Raw genomic sequence first — 19,194 nt, forward strand, 5'->3', positions numbered from 1 at the left:
AGAAATGGATATTATATAATAGATGCTTTTTTGAACATTTTAGCATTAAAAATATATATATAAAAAAAATTAAAAAAGGATTTTTTACAGGGCACCCCTGTGGCATCCCGGTTGGGAAACACTGCATTACACTACCAATTCATGGGCTGCGTTTTGATCCAGGAGAGGGTTCCAGATATCTATTTATCTATCTATCTATCTATCCGAACTGCCCCTCCTCCACTAGGGGGCAGCAATAGTTTGGGGTAGTTGAGAACAACATCCAGAGCGTGTCGCATTTATGATCCAGTTTTAGAAACCGAAAGGTGAAACCGTTTAATGCAAACTTCATTATAAATTAATCACTTTACCATGCGACAGAAAGACGTGATAATATGCAACATATGAGGCTGCTTTGAAACGATTAATTTTCACACAGAATATGTAAACAGAACCACATTTACGCGTCTTAATCTGAAACCATTGAAACTCTTTAAAGTTTCCGATGATTGTGTAATAAGTTCACTACGACCGTACAATCCAATTTTATGTAACATCCAAAACACCTAATCAATAAAGAAACTTGCAGCGTTGGAATCAATTGTGAAAGCCAAAGTTCTTGTGATTCAATCATGACATGGTTTGTCCATCATGAAGCCGATTTAGGGGGCGGTTTGTAGTGAGCCCTCCTTCAGGCGAGCGCTTTGTCAACAAGTTTCCTCCTCCCTCTCTCTCTTCTGAGGAATAATCACGGACTGAGGAAACTTGCGCAAACTTCACTCCAGAGACTGGGTGGAATAATGGCTGGACGTGTGAGCATAAGTTTGCTGAATTCTTTGGTCAGGGGAAATGTTATCTTTAGGAACAAGAAATGTTTGCGCAAAAGTGTTGTGTTGATCTCACGGTGTCACGCGAGGTCTCTGTCCAGCAGCAGCAGCAGCAGCATCAGCGCGGCTCAACCGGACCTCAGCTCGCATCTCGCTGGAAAGACCTATGCAGATTTATATGAACTGTCAGTTAGAGATCCAGAAACTTTCTGGGGATCCATCGCCAAGGAAAGGCTGGCATGGACCAAACTTTTCGCTCAAGTGACAGACTGCGATCTCTCCAGCGGGGAAATCAACTGGTTTCTTGGAGGGCAACTGAACGTCTCAGGTGAGTGTCTAGTATATTGTCGATAAACCTCCACTGGCCAATATGCTATATAAAAGATTTGTATCCATCAGAACACAAGGTTACGAGTGTATTTTAACGGGATTGATTTACTAACATTTTCACATACTACTTTATAAATGCATAAAGAAAACTTTCTTTATTGTCAACAGTAAGCATCGTAGTAATTTCCTCTTACAATGATTGACAGTGAACTGTTTGGATGTACACGTGGCAAAGGATCCAAACAGAGTGGCCTTGATTTGGGAGAAAGATGAACCTGGCACAGAAAAAAGGATCACATACAGGTACATTTGTAGATCCTGAGAAATTCACATGTGGCTCTTTACCCCACCCCCAGTAACTTACATTTTCAACTCACAGCAAGCAGTTTTAACACGTGTCTCTTTAAACTAACCAGTATCTACTTTTATGATGCTTTTACTTGTTTTAGATTTGCTGTATAGAATTTATTCCAATAGTGACTGGCAATCAATTAGTCACTACTGCCTATTGATTACAAACTTCTTGCCATTGCCAATCAGTGGCGGCTCGTGGGTTTTAAAATAGAGGAGGCACACTAATTGTATTGGTCTGGGATCCCTGCCGATTATTATTATTATTATTATTTGCTTAACCACTTTAAAATGGCTTTTTGGTTGCTTTTAGTCAGAAAACGTAAAGAAAACGACATGCATACAGCAAGATAATATCATTTCACGTACCCAGCCTATCACTTGAAGCAAACACCCATCCCTTCTTAAAAGTCTGTGTTAAAAGAGAGCTGGCTGTTGCACCATTTAATTAAGGCTGTTTTCCCTAAATTTGTATATATGCTGTTTGAATGACAGCTTGGTAAATCTGTTGGCGATCAAATATTCAATATCGCTACTCATCATAAGTACTTGGTACATTATCAGCGCAGCGGCAGATGTTCAAACTAATATCATGTAAGTTACGTCTCTTTGATGATTGGTTGATATCAGAAGGGAAGCTAGCCTCCCCTGCAAGGTTTTTTTTCTCATCACTTCTCAGCGCTGAAAGTGAACACTCGATGGTGATTGGCTAATTTGTTTTACCAATGGAGGCACGAGAGCTCGCCTCTCCCCCGGCCTCCCCCTCCCCTTCTCTATCATTTTGCGGTTGTAATTACATCAGCAGATTCGGCACATTCGCGATAGAAAAGCGGCACTTTCACGTTATGGTATTACAACTGTGAAATTACAAACAAAAAATACACATTATGAGACATGAACTGAAAGGAAATGTGAATTTTATTAACATTAAATCCTCCTCCTCCCATTTTCACCTCAAAATTAGGGGGAAGCTGTGCCTCCCCCGACCAGCCGCCACTGTTGCCAATAGTAGTAGTAGTAGTTAGCAGTTATATTTGAGTATTTATACAATATTATAGTATTTATTCTGTTGTATGTGGGTCAAAGACCTTAAAGGGGTCCTATTATGCTCTTTTAAAATGAATTTGTTTTGGGGGTGTACTAGAACATGCTCTCATGCTTGGTGGTTCGAAAAACAAATAATTTTTTACATAATTTACATTATTACAGTAACTTTCTCCCCAGCCTGGCACAAACGGCTCGATTAGTTCTGGGGTTGATGAATGCCTGCCTTCTGAAAAACAAAATGTGATGTGATTGGTTAGCTATCCCAATGCAGTACTGCCTTGCCAAAGCAGCAAGTTCTGTCTGCTCCGGTTTAGTTAAGGATGGCGTCAATATTGCCATATCAATTTGAGCCAGACCCAGAGAATATTGAACAAGAGGATTGCGCAGAATCTTTGCACGCACGGATATTGCAAGACATATTAGAGTGGTAACGTTATTGTTGCTGTTGTTTTTTTGGCTAAATCACGTTTTAGATAGGAAGTCAACAACCGCTTAAAAATAACTGCATTTACTATGTACAGATAAGTGCATATGTATTATTTTTAATTGTTATTTAATTCTAACATTCTAACATGAATTGCAGTGAAACTGTTATACAGTTGAATTTATTTATACCATAGTCCAGTGTTTCCCAGGCGGCATATATATGCAAACTGATTCTCTGCCAGCAGTTGGAGTGGTAGAGATCAAACATCAAAGTACACAAAGCAGCGCTCCGCTAAAAAAAAACACTGCTGCTGTGTCCCAATTCGCATACTATCCGTCCTAAATAGTATTCGAAAATATAATTAGTATGTCCCAAATCATAGTATGTTTAAAAAAGTATGCCAAAGATTCCCGGATGGTCTACTACTTCCGGTTAGAATTTGAAGATGCACACTCTAACTGCTAATATTGCCCATAACACATTGTGCGGTGGACGAGGATTCAATTAGAACTACTAACATGCATTAAACGTGTTAAAAACTACAAACATGGTGGATATATGCGACCAACAGACAGGTAGATAAACAGATTTGAGTGATAAATAATCAATGTCTAACCTGATGAAAAAATATAAATTTAATGTTATCCACGTTATATTTCATCTGCGGCAACACCGTGAACTTTTATAATGATACTTTTGGTCATTAACTTTTAAATGCATCATGCAAACACATGAGCAGAGTTCTCGGCATGATAGACCCGCGACTGGCAGATCAACGTACCTCTTAATTTCTCTCCAATATGGTAGGAAATCATATTAAACGAAATGTGAATGATGTTAACTGTGATAAGATGATTGACAGGGCAGTTTAAACAGTGACAGAATGCACGTAACTAAGTAACAGAGCGTCCGTTAAAGACGCAGTTATGACGAAGTAGTATGTCCCAAAGCTTGCCTACTATTCTTCTACATACTCAAAAGTATGTACTTTTTCTTCACAAAAAGAGTACATACTTTTAGGGCATAGTATAAGTAGGCGAACTGGGACGCAGCATGCTTTATCAGACATTACATGCAAGATTAAATTAAAATGTCATCCAATTTTTCTGAAGACAGTCGGTTTCCTTCAGAAATACAGTGATATAAAAACACCCGCACTCAATGTATGGGAAACACTGTAGTCTCATAATTGAAGTGTAAATTCTGCAGATTACATCATTGTCCAGTATTGTACTGTCAGCAATTTATTATAAAAACATTTTCATAATTGTAACATACATATTTACATACATAATTATTCAGGTGCATGTGTAATAACTTGAGAAAACTTGAGGCTACAGCAGCACTTCTTCTTCGTCGTCTTGTCTGATGCACTCAACCCACGTCCTCGCCCCTCCCCACCCCACAACTATTCAAATTTCCGTAGGCGGGAATTATTTTAATGATATTCTAATGGGACGCTTTGTGATATCACAAAACCCGGAAAACAAAACGCTGTAGTCCAAACGAGCCGTTCGTTGTAGTTCTTGAAAAGGGATTTTTAAAAAACGAAATATCTCCCTTTGGAGTGGACTTTGAGATGGACTTTTTTATGCCCAAACATACACACTACACACTGAATAAAATTCAAAAAGTCAAAAAGCGTAATAGGACCCCTTTAAGATGTCTGCATCAAAAGAAATTTACAAAGGTGATTTTATGTCCATAGAAAGCACATTAAATGTAAGTAAACTTTTAAGGTTTCAATTAAGTTTTTGGAGAATTAAATGTAAAATTTGGTTGAAATAATGTTACATTGTCATTCAGTGTAACACAATATTTATGTAAAGATTCAAACAACATGCTTATTCTGACTTGTACATATTGAAATATATAAAAGAATAAGGGAGCATATTAAATTTGATTGTGTTTTAAATTAGTAAAAAATTCTTACTGTCAAATGGGCAAAACCAATGGTAAATTAAAAAAATATAAAATTACAACTAATTAGTATTTGGGGTGAAAGTAATTAGTCTTTTAATATGTCATAAATAGATTTTTGTTGTAAATATGCCTGACAAGATTGTTACACTGAATGACATTTTAGGCCCTGTCCACACGGAGACGCGTTTAGCTGTATACTATATTAGCTGGTCTGGCATGTATACTACATCGTTTTGTGTCGGTTTTGTGGTTTCGTGTGGACACAGATATTTCTTGAGACGAGGGGGAAAAAAAGATTAGATAGGGAAAGCTCTGGCTTCGTGTGGACGTATCCTTAGTGGGTGTCTTCTGTAAATCAGGGAAAAATGTATGATATTTATTTTTTGCTCAGAAAAACACAAACAATTAAATTAAACAGAAAACTTTTTATTTTTTGTTATGCACTTGGCATTTTTATTAGTTTTTGTTTTTCAGTATTTCTGTTTAGCTTAAATAGAATATTTAAGTTTGAGTGATTCTAGTATGTTAGCTTTATGTCAGTCAGTATTTTCATCTAATATTTATATTTTAGTTACTATTTATTTTATTTCAATTAATGAAATTGCTTTTTAGTAGTCTCAGTTAACAATAACAGCAATGCAAGTTATTGTTCCAGTGGTATTGAGAGCAAATAGCATATTTTCCTAATGAATTCTGCTCACATAAGACTAGAATGGTTTATGCTCATTTCCCCAAGGTTTTCATTTAGATTAGGCCTACCTTTCAAGTCATATAATGCTGACCTAATCAAATGAAATATCAGTTTTTCATACTGTTCTTTATGATAGTGTGACAGATTAGAAATCCTGGCAATGCTGGGATTGACACGGTTAACATGTAATATGAGAGCACGCTATACTGCAGAGTTTAGGGGGAATTCCTTCACATGCACTTTCTTATGAAGAACAAAGGCAGGTTTTGAGGGTCCTGTGATGGAATGTGCATCCCCCCGCGCTCTAGTGCTTGAAATAAAGATGGAATATTCCTGGCTGCGGTTCAGATCACTGCTGGTAACTGTAGGCTAAATATTTACAGGATCTACTGTCCGCACTGTTACCAAAACACGAGAGTCAGCAGCCCGTTTCCTCTGATCTAGCCTGCACACTGAACCTTGAAAATGAGCTATTTCTGATCTTTTATTGCGGAGATGTGAAGATTAGTTTCCCAGTATCTCTTGTTCTAGGCCAGATAGGAATCATTTGAGGGTGTTTTGTGAAGAAGCAGGCAGATTGCACATTCAGTCATGTGTGTAAAGGACGACACTGTTAGCAGCGTACATGTACACGTCGCTTTCCTGCTTCCACGGGTGAACGGGAAGTTAAAAGACATCGATGCGCATTAGTATGAAAGTGAAAGTGTTTTGTCCCTGATCTCACAAGCATATGGAGGAGATCAAGAAATGCTTGAGGCCTGACGTAGAGTTCTTTGCACTGACATGTGTCTGTTTCTCATCTATGACCCTACATCCTTTGAATCAAGATTAACAGTTTCCTCAGACGCAATCTGGCATAATAATATGTTCATTAGGCCAACAAAAGCTTGCCAGTACTTTATTATAACATAAATACACTATTAAGCTACACTCCATAAATGCCAGTTTGGTGCATTATAACCATGTGACCTCAGTGTTTCCGTGCACGTTTGCTTCAATTGCACACTTGAACCACTTGAAATTAAACTATCACAGATTTCCTTTCCCACCCGCATGTCTGCTTCTGTTACTCAGCTGTATGTTTATATCTGTAAAACATTCAAATCTCAGGGAGCTTCTGGAGATGACCTGTCGCCTTGCCAACACTTTAAAGAGTTATGGCGTCCAGAAGGGAGAGCGGGTGGCCATCTACATGCCTGTGTCTCCTATGGCAGTAGCAGCCATGTTGGCCTGTGCCCGTATCGGTGCTGTACACACTGTGGTGTTTGCAGGGTTCAGCTCAGAGGCTCTTGCAGGCAGAATTCAAGATGGTGAGTAAAATAATGCTTTTTTTGTCATAATGTAGTGAACTGTTTGTCTCAGCAGTTTTTACTAAAGTGGTACTACAAAATTGGTGCAAAAAATATTTATGTTTTTAAGTGAACAAAATTTACACGATAATTCAAGCTTTTTTTTTTATAATTTTTGTAAAATAGTGACCCTGGACCACAAAATCTTAAACAAAGTCTTAAGTTGCTTGGTTATATTTTTAACAATAGCCAAAAAAATTCAAGATGGTGAGTAAAATAATGCTTTTTTTGTCATAATGTAGTGAACTGTTTGTCTCAGCAGTTTTTACTAAAGTGGTACTACAAAATTGGTGCAAAAAATATTTATGTTTTTAAGTGAACAAAATTTACACGATAATTCAAGTTTTTTTTTTTATAATTTTTGTAAAATAGTGACCCTGGACCACAAAATCTTAAACAAAGTCTTAAGTTGCTTGGTTATATTTTTAACAATAGCCAAAAAAAACATTGTATGGGCCAAAATTATCGATTTTTCTTTTATGCCAAAAATCATTAGGATATTAAGTAAAGATCATGTTCCATGAAGATATTTAGTAAATTTCGTACCTTAAATATATCAAAACGTAATTTTTGATTAGTAATATGCATCGCTAAGAACTTAATTTGGATAACTTTAAAGGCGATTTTCTCAATATTTAGATTTTTTTGCACCCTCAGATTCCAGATTTTCAAATAGTTGTATCTCGGCCAAATATTGGTATTTGTTTCTATCCCAACAAACCATACATCAATGGAAGGCTTATTTATTCAGCTTTCAGATTATGACTGGTTTTGTGGTCCAGGGTAACAATTGTGTTTGAAGCCATCTAAAAATACAGACGTTAGAGATGAGCAAAATCTTGTTTGAGAAAATGGTCAGTAATTGGTCAGTAACGTTTTAGGGTGGGCCTTATTAGCGAAGGGTCAGTTGCTTTCATTTCTGGTCTATTTAAAGGAAGCGTGAAATGGTACATTCACAACATATTTTAGGAGGATATTTAATTACAGAAATGTAGGGTTTATCAAATGTTAAATGATTAGTTAAAAGTGGTTTCTATAGAAATAAATATATAGGTTTCTATAGAATTAGTTTAGTTTATATAACTACTGTTCAAACGTTTGGGGTCAGTTTTTTTTTTTTTAAGAAAGAAAGAAATATCATGTGACACTGAAGACTGGAGTAATGGCTCATGAAAATTCAGATTTGACATAACAGGAATAAATTACATTTTAAAATATATTAAAATATAACTGTTCTTTTTTTAAATGGTTATAATACACTAGTAAACAGGATCAAAACCTTAAACCAAAATGTTTTCTTGTCTTAGGACAACTTTGATTAACTTTTTATGTATATTTTTTTCTATATTTCACAATTGTACGGTTTGTAACTATTTATATAGATTTCTATAGAATTGTAATGGTGATCTCAGTCAAGTCACTTCAGTGGCAGAGCAAGTTATTATAGTTTGGTGAAAGATTGTGAAGAGTTTTTATGTGTACTGATAAATTGTGTACAATAAGACTAAGCACATTAAAATTGTATTTAAAAAGTAAATATGGTCAATTTAGTTTCTTGTTGACTATTAATCGTAACTACAAGGTTTAAAGTCCTCTGATGGTTATTAAATTCGTATAAAGTGCTTGTATATTTTCCAGAAATGCTGAGCTCGACAAGAGTCAAGTGTGTTTCCATGTTGTGTTTTACACACACTAAATTAGGGAAAGCTAGCTACATAAACAAAAACCCTGTGCATTTTGGGATATGTGTGTGTACGTGATGCTCTGGACAGAGATAAGTTTCAGAGGGCGTTTGTTCTTAGAGAGGCCTTTCTTTATCTTATTTAATACAGCAGACACTGAGCAGATGTTTCTTTCTGATCTTATTATGAATAAATAACATCCAGTGACAGTGGTTCGGTTGAGACAGGTTTCTTAAAATAAAGTGAACTTATCAAATGTGTTCTTTAAAAACGACCTAAAATTAAGTGTGTTTACACATGCAGAGCAATCATGTCTAAATTTAGCTCTGAGTGGTAGCAAGCAGAGCTTTTGTACATTGTCTGGTAAGTGTCTGTTTAATTGTTTCTCTCTCTTCCATTCACACAGCCCAGTGCAAGTTTGTCATCACATGCAACCAAGGTGTGAGGGGCGGCCGTATCTTCGATCTGAAGTCCACAGTGGATAAAGCAGTGAAGAGCTGTCCGTCTGTCCGGCATGTGTTTGTGGCCAAGAGAACTAACAATAGCGTGCCGATGGGCAAACTAGACATTTCATTAGATGAGGTAAACCACACAACAATGACCTTCTGCAGTGTACAGATTAGAAAGCTAAATTCACATTTTTACATTATTATTATTATTATTTGGGTTTTATTTACATTATTATACATAATTTACATTATTATTATTATTATTATTGGGTTTTATATACCTCTGCCAAGACCGGCAATAAGGATGATCTGCAACAAAGGAGAATAAGTAGGATATTAAAAGTGTTTACATTTGCCCAAGTATCAACTGTTTCCAAGTGTTTTATATCTGAGCAGCAAGCCACTTTCTGCTAGGTTTGGGTTTTTGCAAAGCTTTGTAATGGTTTGTGAAGTGGAGAAGGAATGTGTCCCTAATTTGTACCTGACTAGGAGTATGGTTCTGTTTCTAGTTCATTTTTGAGTAGTTGGTGCACAGCTCGCCTGGTTTTGTCTTGCCAGAATTGCCTGTTTCTATAGTGATGTTCTCCCACTCTGTACAAGGGCAGGAATTTCTTTGTCTAGAAATGGTCATAGTGGTCACATGTCGGACAGTTTGGCAGTGTTTTATTTGTAGGGACACTTCAAGAAAATACTAGATTACATGTGATAAAAAGAACAGAAAAAAATGGCTGTGGAAAAAAGCTCATCTGGGCCTCAGTAAACTCTCCACATGTTGTTAAAATGGGCTTTAGAGTTATGTTTTAAGAATAATGTTTTGGTTGCTGGGTAAATATCTTGTTTAATCTCATTATTTGCAGAAAACACATTAGTCTTCAACATTAACAGTGGCAAAACAAGCGGAAAATCTATTTAGACTAAACAAAGATTATTAAGTTACACAACAGATAAAATAAAAGACAATAACAATGAAGTGAATAACTGAAAGTTAACACTTTTATACCTGCATGAAAGCCTGAAAATGGACAGTGACTGAACAGAAGCTCATATTATATATCCAGGTGATTGTTGAATCTATATTGCATTTGAGTGATTATTAATTCATTTCTGAAGAACACCAAAGATGATTCCTGAAGCTGTACAGTCACAGCTCTTTGCATTTTAACTGAACCTTTTACTTAACATTTTAATTAAAACGGCATAAAAAGTAGTTAAAATGTATTTTATTAGTATGCAATATGTCATGTTTAATGTCATGCAACTACTTTTAAATGTATTAAATTAGAATTTTTTTTCACTCAGTAAATCAATTCCAATTCATTAGTATGATTGCTTTATAGCCTATATAGTATTTGCCAACTATACAGAAATACACAATAAAACAGTAAAAAAAAGAAAAAAGAATAACATATGGTGCTGATAATGTAAATGAAATGCAGTGTACTTTTTCTGTCTGTGTCAGGTGATGGTGGGACAGTCTCCAGTGTGTGCTCCAGAGCCCATGGACAGTGAGGAGATGCTGTTCATGCTGTATACCTCAGGCAGTACGGGTAAACCCAAGGGCATCGTGCACACACAGGCCGGTTACCTGCTCTACGCTTCCCTCACACATCAGGTGTGTCTCTGTGCTTCTCTGATCACACAGAAGCTGTCAGACACACACACACAGCTCATTCTAATATGCTGGTTTGGTTATTTAAAATTTTTAATGGTAATAATATTGCACAGTATAATACTACTTTTTACAGTAAAATTGATCAAATGTAGTCATTCTTTCAAAAATGCATTCCAGTCTTTTGACTGGTAGTATATATATTATTATCTATAGCAGTATGATTTGTCTGTTGTTGCAGTATGTGTTTGACTACACACCTGGAGATGTGTTTGGCTGTGTTGCTGACATCGGTTGGATTACGGGTCACAGTTATGTGGTGTACGGACCCCTGTGTAACGGAGCCACATCTGTTCTATTTGAGAGCACACCTGTTTACCCCAATCCAGGTGAATATCAAGAGAAATTATCAATACTAATGAACCATGCAGTATATTGCACACACTGTCTTTAATTGTAAATTAAAATTGTAATTAAATTTAAATTGAAAAAACCCCCAAAACATTTCAAATGCATCACATCCTGTTTAATTCTCTTTTTAGTGGAGTGTTTTAGAGACACCGCTATTCAGTCCTGAAGTTTAGTAGTTGTGTCGGTCTTGTTCCTCCTCTCATCCATCCTGATAGAGGTGATGACCCCTCTAGATCATGTCAGATAGTGTTACTGTCCCTCCCAGCCCTTCAAAGTGAATCAACTTCTTTTGTTCAGTTCTCAGATAAAATCATGTGACACATTAACCTGTACAGCGAGTCTTATCTGCCTTTATGAGTGTATTTTAATGGAAATGAGCCTTCATGAGTGGCCGTAAAGCAGTGTGACCTCTACAGGAAACATTTCCTCTGATGTTCCCTTAATAACCAATCTGGTTTTCAAAAGCTGGTATCAATTAGGAAATGTTTTTGTGTAACGTTTGTAGTCATATTTTACTGTTTATGTTCATATTTACGCTTTAAAACTTTTTTTGTAGTTTCATAAGGTACATGTTCTGTTTAAGTGCTGTCTCTGGTTGTAAATCAGACTCTTCATTATCTTTGTCTTAACTGTTAGAATATGTTTTGTTTTTAGGTCGTTACTGGGAGACAGTTCAGAGGTTAAGAATAAATCAGTTTTATGGAGCTCCTACTGCCATCAGATTACTTCTGAAAGATGAGGAAAACTGGGTGAAGAAATATGACAGGTCATCACTGAAGACACTCGCATCTGGTGAGACTACAGAGGTTTAGTAAATAAATAAATACAAATAAACATAATACAGCTATTGTAATATATGTTTTTGGAGGTATAATATATTATATTTTTGGTATAGTACACTACCATTGAAAAGTTTGGGGTAAGTATAATTAAAAAAACACTTTCATTTGCAAGGATGCATTAAATTGATCAAAAGGGATAAAGACATTTGTAATGTCACAAAAATAAATCTATTTGCTGTTCTTTTTAACTTTGTATTCATCAAAGAATCCCCAAAAATTTATTATGGTTACCACAAAAAAAATTAAGCATTACAACTTTTTTAAAATTGATAATAATAAGAAATATTTCTTGAGCATCAAATCAGCATATTCAAATGATTTCTGAATGATCATGTGACACTCAAGAAGACTGCAGTAACGGCTGCTGAAAATTCTGCTTTGCCAACACAGGAATAAATTGCAGTTTGTTTAAATTGTAATATTTCAAATTTTCGATCAAATAAATGCAGGCTATAAGATACTTTTGTGATAACAACCACACACTTTTGAAGGGTAGTGTATATTAAACACATTCCCATTTAGTCTACAATGGCCTACTTTATTACTTTCACTATCCTTAGTTTTTCCACACATCAAACAAAACAAAAAAAACAGACCTGTTATCAAATACATTGTTTCAATGTGAATTGTATCAACTGTGTGTGAAAGTCTGTGTCTTTTTAGCAATGTATTACGACTTAACCCCAGGTTGCTTCGTGGGGACTGTTTCTGTCTCAAGAGGGATACGTGCATTGCAAGGGCACAATGGCGAAGGGGAACTAATCAGCTCTTCAGTGTAAGGGTCACCCTTTTCAGGATTTGAACCGAAGACCTTTGTGTTACCAGCCCAGATACTGTATTTCTGCCACCCTGGTATAGTCAGCTCTGCACGGGAGAGAGTTCAGCAACAGTTCAAATTTAGCCTGCTCGCTCTGGATGATTTTTAATGAGTCTAGTCACAGCCTTTGAGATCAACAATGGAAAATCTGACTTTGTGCCAAAAATCAAGGACACTAGATTGTATGCGCAGCCAGTCTGGGTTTTGTTTGTCCCTTTAGTAGGCCTACCTGTCAGTTCCACTTGAAAAGATAGTGCTAAGATTTCCTTGAATTGCCATGTCACTCAATCATATCAACTTAGAGACAAGTTTTTAAATGCAGTGTTTTGGTCGATGCATTTGTCTATAATGACCATGTGAATGTGTGATCTGTTGGCAGTTGGAGAGCCCATTAATCACGAGGCATGGGAATGGTTCCATAATGTGGTCGGGGATGGACGGTGCCCTCTGGTGGACACATGGTGGCAGACAGGTAAAATGCACTCTTCAAACGACTGCCAATTGCTGCATCTGTTCTTGTCTGTTTATCGTACCCTTAATCCTTAGACCGGCAGCACTGATGGAATGATTTACACCATGTGTGACGTTATTCTGAAATAAATAGATAATTCACCAGGCTCTCTCTCTTCAGAAACTGGCGGTGTGTGTATCGCTCCACTCCCAGCTGAACCGGGAGCAGAGATCCGGCCTGCCATGGCCATGAGACCCTTTTTTGGCATCCAGCCGGCACTATTCGGGGAGAAGGTGATCGATACTTGTTTATTTGTGTCCTGACTCACTGCTTGGTCACTTGTTTTTAAGGAACATGGGGTGCATTTATAGCTGGTTAAATTCTTCAACAACACAATAATATAGAAACATGTCCACCTCAAAGTAAAAAATGTCAAATGTAATTGTAAGCCACACAAAAAGTCAAAAGTGTCAGATATGAAGTGACAATGTGAGATATAAAGTGAAAATTGCAAGTAATAAAGTAGCGATTGTGAGATATAGTTGTAAACTGAAATAAAAAGTGACAGTTGTGAGATCAATTCACAATTGTGAGATATAAAGCCCCAGGTGTAAGGTATAGTAATATTCTGAAATATAGTTATAATAGCAAAAAAAGTCATAATTGTGAGGAATGAAGTTGCAGTTGTGAGATATCATAATAATCTAAAATATAAAGTTAAAATTGTAAAATAAAAATTCATAATTGTGGAAAATAAAGTTGCAATTGTAAGATATAGTCATAATCTGAAATAAAGTTACAATTGTAAAATAAAAGTCATAATTATTAGAAATAAAAGCACAACCATGAGATGTAGTCATCTGAAATAAAAAGCCATAATTATATGAGATGTGAGATATATAGCTGCAATTATAAGAAATAAATCACAATTGTGAGATACAGTTAAAATATGAAAAAATGAAATAAAAAGACATGATTGTGAGATATAAAGCCCCATTTGCAAGAAATAGTCACAATTGTGAAATATAGTCATAATCTATTAAATTAAAAAGTCACAATCACAAAAAAGTGACCGTTGTGAGATACAGAGGCATAATGTAAAACACAAACTCACACTGTAAGATGTCAGTTATGACAAATAAAGTCACAGTTGTTATATGTAACGCCCAAGTGTGATATATAATGTTACAGTCATGAAACAGTCACATTGTGAAATAAAGTCAATTATGACAAATTAGTTCTAATTAGCTCTTTACTTCCTAGTTTTCCTAGTGTAGCTAACAACTGTTCTAGATAATTGCTAGCAGACTGTCCTTATCAGACCTAAACATGGGTTATATTAGTCTTTTGCTCCATGCATCCAGCCTCTCCTGCTGCGATTAAAGAAAGCTTTGTGTTACAGACAGTGATGAACTTTGAGCCCTCAAATTCTCTACTGCATCTGGAAAAAAAAAATAGTAATAATGCATGCTGGAGCATGTCCAATCTCCTCTGAGGCGCTCTTTTTTGTTATGCTCTGGGGCTATTCAGAGAGATTTTCACCCCCTCCTATTAAGATCAACGGTTATATTAGTCTTTTGCTCCATGCATCCAGCCTCTCCTGCTGCGATTAAAGAAAGCTTTGTGTTACAGACAGTGATGAACTTTGAGCCCTCAAATTCTCTACTGCATCTGGAAAAAAAAAATAGTAATAATGCATGCTGGAGCATGTCCAATCTCCTCTGAGGCGCTCTTTTTGTTATGCTCTGGGGCTATTCAGAGAGATTTTCACCCCCTCCTATTAAGATCAATCCAGGAGAGACAGGACCTCTCAGTGCACATGTTTTTAGTTATGTAGAATAATACATTTTGCTTCATCAACAGGGACAGATAATAACGGGAAATGATGTCAGTGGAGCTCTGTGCATCAGCCAGCCTTGGCCTGGAATGGCCAGAACCATATTTGGAGACCACCAGAGATTCGTGGATGCATATTTCAAACCGTACCAAGGTGAGCAAGACCCCAGAGGCTCTTGAAGCTCCTTCTTGCTATGAAAGTTATTAAAAAGAAAAGTTTGGATACTTGTTGAATTATTCAACTGTTCTTTTTGACTTTGACTTCAAAGCGAAGGCATGAGAGGAATGTTAGCGAGTCCTAGCTGGGAAAATATAAAAAAAATCTGTTTGGATTTTTCAAACATGCCTTATTTTGTTGTAGATTGCACTCGCAATAACTCCATTTACATTTTTACTTCATAAAAAGTAAAAAATCAAAGTTCACATGATAGCAATCAGAGGTATAAGCTGTTATTAAGGTGTTAACTGTCATAGGTCAGTATTTTACGGGTGATGGGGCGTACCGCACTGAAGACGGTTACTACCAGATCACAGGACGAATGGATGATGTCATTAATATCAGTGGGCATCGGCTGGGCACAGCTGAGATAGAAGATGCACTGGTGAGACCCTAAGTTCGTTTATCACAAGCAGCATAATTCAGTATTCTTGAGGCCAGCACCTTCTTTCAGTTCAATCATTTGAATACCCAACATTACAATAATTGGGCAAATTAATCAGACCTTTTTCCAAATGTGGAAAAAACTTGTTTTGTTCTATAGAGAGCTGTGCAAATACACTACTATTTAAAAGTTAGGGGTCAGTACGTTTTTTAAAAATTCAATTCAGAAATGACTAAATACATTTATAATGTTGAAAAAGATTTCTATTTCAAATTGTGCTGTCAAAAAGTTTGTGTTTACATAATAAATATTGGTCTATATATGAAGAGCTCATTTGCAAAAATCGATAACTATCAATAGAATCAGTAATATCAATCAAACTGCAGTTGGGTTGTTTTGATTAAGTAATAATAACTTAAACAAATACAGGTAATTTACAAAATTAAAGGTCATTGAAAGTATGTTTTTAATTTTTTTTACATATTAAAAGTTTGTTTTATAGCAAAAGCAGATAACTCCAACAGTCGTTTTTTGGCAAAAGCAGATAACTCCACATTTCATGTTTTCGAGTAAAAAAAAACACTCGTTTAATCTTTGTAATCTCGTCAGATGACAATGTAGATGCCTGACAAACGTTGTTGTTGTTGTGATCATAAACTGTATGGATGTGAGCTTTTCTTTCACCATTGTAACGTGCTGCTTTTGCAAGGTTCCGCAAAAACTTTTCAGCTTTTATTTTCCTTCACAGCCTGAAGAAGATATAACAGGTTCATCAAGTTCGTCGAAATTATCCATCCTCGATCACTTTTAGTCAGCTCTGACGAAACTCCTCTCAGCTAGCACGTCTTTTCAAAGTGAAAGTAGCCTTGTCACCTGACCTGAATACAGCGCGCTGATTCGCTAAAATGGACTTATCGGCTTCTGTTCACAAACAACAAGGGAGCTTGTTGGCTTCTGCAGTAAAACGTGAACTCTCGATGCCTTGAAAGTGGACAAAACCGACTTTTTTGACAAAACGTGTTTAGGGTTCAGATCGCGTTATATGCGGAGAATAATAATGCACGGCAATCATTTTTTTGAAAGTGGCGTTTATCGGTTTTTGCAAATTAACTCTTCGTATGTGTGTATGTGTGTACTGTGTATATTTATATGTATATATAAATACACACATACAGTATATATTTTGAAAATATTTACATGCATTTACATGTATACATTTATATTCTTATAATTTATATTACATATATATTACATAATAATATATTTAATATATAAACAACATTTCTTAAATATATACATGTAGGTGTGTGTATTTATATACATAACAAATATACACAGTACAAACACATATGTAAACACACTTTTATTTTGGATGCGCTTAATCGTTTGACAGCACTATTTCTTAAATATATACATGTATGTGTGTATTTATATTTAGATACATATACACGGTACAAACACATATTATGTAAACAAACTTATTTTGGATGCGATTAATTGTGATTAATCATTTGACAGCACTCTTAAGAAATATATGTGATATTTTATGCATGTAATCGTTTGACAGCACTATTTCTTAAATATATACTGTATGTGTGTATTTATATATACATATAAATATACACAGTACACACATACATATTATGTAAACAAACTTTTATTTTGGATACGATTAATTAATTTGACAGCACTAATTTCAAATAGATGCTGTTCTTTTGAACTTTCTATTTATCAAAGAATCATGTATAAAAAGTATTAAGCAGCACTACTATTTTTTACATTAATAATAATAAGAAATGTTATAATGATACTATATAAAATATGTTTAAATAGAAATATTATTACAATTCAAAACCGCTGTTTACCGTTTTCCATTTTTTTGGATCATACACATGCAGCCTGGGTGAGCATAAGAAACTTTCTTTACTAAAATATTAAAATATCTTACTGACGACAAACTTTTGAATGTTAGTGTAGAATCAATCTTTCGGTTGACTGTGTGCGTTTCTCTGTTATCAGGATGAACATCCAGATGTTCCTGAGACCGCAGTGATCGGAATTCCCCATGAGATTAAAGGAGAAGGTAAGACCCCTGACAAGCCCTCCATTTGTTCTTCATCTCACCTTTTTCATTCATGAGCCATCTGGAACACGCCCAGCAACCAGAGACCTTTTGACCCCTTCCAATGTGTGCTTTACAACACCCTTGTTCATTGTGAAAACAACGTAAAATAATAGAGGCATAATTGAGCGTCACAAAATCAGTCATTCAGATTTCACTTGGCCAAATGTTTACATGTCTCTCACTTTCTTTTCCTGTCTTTCACCAGTTCCGTTTGCGTTTGTGGTTTTAAAAGAATCTGCTACTGAGAACCAGCGTGCTGTTGTGGAAGACCTGAGACACCTAGTGGCTACCAAAATAGCTAAATATGCTGTCCCAGATCATTTCCTGGTAAAATCGTTGACTTTTTTTTTTAATTGAACCTTGTCGTAGTGTTAACTCTTGATCTATATTATTCTTATATAATTTACAAAGAAGTATTATGACTGATCACAGGATTTTTTTGTTTTAAAATCACTGTCTGTGCAGATCTGCCAGCTGTGAAAGCATCTCTTCTGTCTTCTTTAAGGTTGTGAAGCGACTTCCTAAAACACGCTCTGGAAAAATCATGAGGAGAATCTTGCGGAAGGTCGCCATGCAGGACACGAGCAACCTGGGGGACGTATCCACGCTGGACGACCCCTCCGTCGTTACAGAGATCATTGAGGCTCATAAACGCTACAGAAGTCATGCAGCTAAGAAGTAGAAAAAGAGATTCTACTTGGGATGTTGCAACGTTTGTTTTGAGGAACTATGAATACAAACCTGATGACAGGAAATCATGTAAATGTGAGTGTACCATGTGTTAGGAACACAGAAGGCATAAATTGCAGGTTAAATGCTCTCATATGTAGTAAAACTCGCTCATGAATCCCACCTGAACTGGATATTAGCCCCTCCGTAAGACTGTTAGGTGTCATTTGAGGTTTGTACAACTTGGACAAACCTCTTTTAAAACATTTATTGTGAAGCATTTTGCACATTGTTCTTCCTATAGCCAGAGACTAGGTGAGATTTGCTTTGTAACATCAGTATTTTTTGCGATGATTTTATTTTGAAGGTGCTCAATCAGTCTGTGTTTCAGTAAATCTCACCTCTCTCATATTCTCTTTTTTCTTCTTTGAATTCTCCTTTTATGTCTTAATTTCCTCATGTTTATGACAAGATGAACATGATGTGACTGTGGTTAATTTTTTAATCAAGATCACAATATCACTATATTATTATGACTTGATGCTATTATATTATATATGATTTGCATATTATTAAGTGTAAGTCTACATCTTTCCGTCCAATTCTTACCATTTTCTTAGAATAAAAAAAAATCTATTTTGAACATTAAAAATGTTTAAAAATATAAATTTGCCCGGCTTTGTGTTTTTTCTATCTATCTATCTATCTATCTATCTATCTATCTATCTATCCTCATGTTGTCTTACCGACTGCGAAATGTTTTCACACATTTGACTT

General features: G+C 35.8%; 1 protein-coding gene across 2 annotated transcripts; it reads left to right on the plus strand.

The window, feature by feature from the left end:
- Positions 1-636: 636 nt before the first annotated feature.
- On the plus strand, positions 637-19,030 carry LOC107590870 (acetyl-coenzyme A synthetase 2-like, mitochondrial). Of its 2 annotated transcripts, none has more exons than XM_016279799.1 (14): positions 637-1,134; positions 1,343-1,439; positions 6,686-6,885; positions 9,013-9,188; positions 10,515-10,667; positions 10,906-11,053; positions 11,730-11,867; positions 13,114-13,206; positions 13,366-13,478; positions 15,049-15,175; positions 15,496-15,623; positions 17,643-17,706; positions 17,954-18,075; positions 18,254-19,030. In XM_016279799.1, exons 1-14 carry the CDS (start codon positions 780-782, stop codon positions 18,428-18,430), a joined length of 2,091 nt encoding a protein of 696 aa, XP_016135285.1. In that variant the 5' UTR covers positions 637-779; the 3' UTR covers positions 18,431-19,030. The 2 variants fall into 2 exon arrangements, with proteins under 2 accessions (XP_016135285.1, XP_016135286.1); XM_016279800.1 differs by lacking the exon at positions 18,254-19,030 and adding an exon at positions 17,522-17,526 and having other exon boundaries at positions 17,954-18,033.
- Positions 19,031-19,194: the final 164 nt, after the last annotated feature.

Source organism: Sinocyclocheilus grahami, unplaced genomic scaffold (genome assembly GCF_001515645.1).
Source record: "Sinocyclocheilus grahami isolate Dianchi unplaced genomic scaffold, SAMN03320097.WGS_v1.1 scaffold134.1, whole genome shotgun sequence".
NCBI lineage: Eukaryota > Metazoa > Chordata > Actinopteri > Cypriniformes > Cyprinidae > Sinocyclocheilus > Sinocyclocheilus grahami.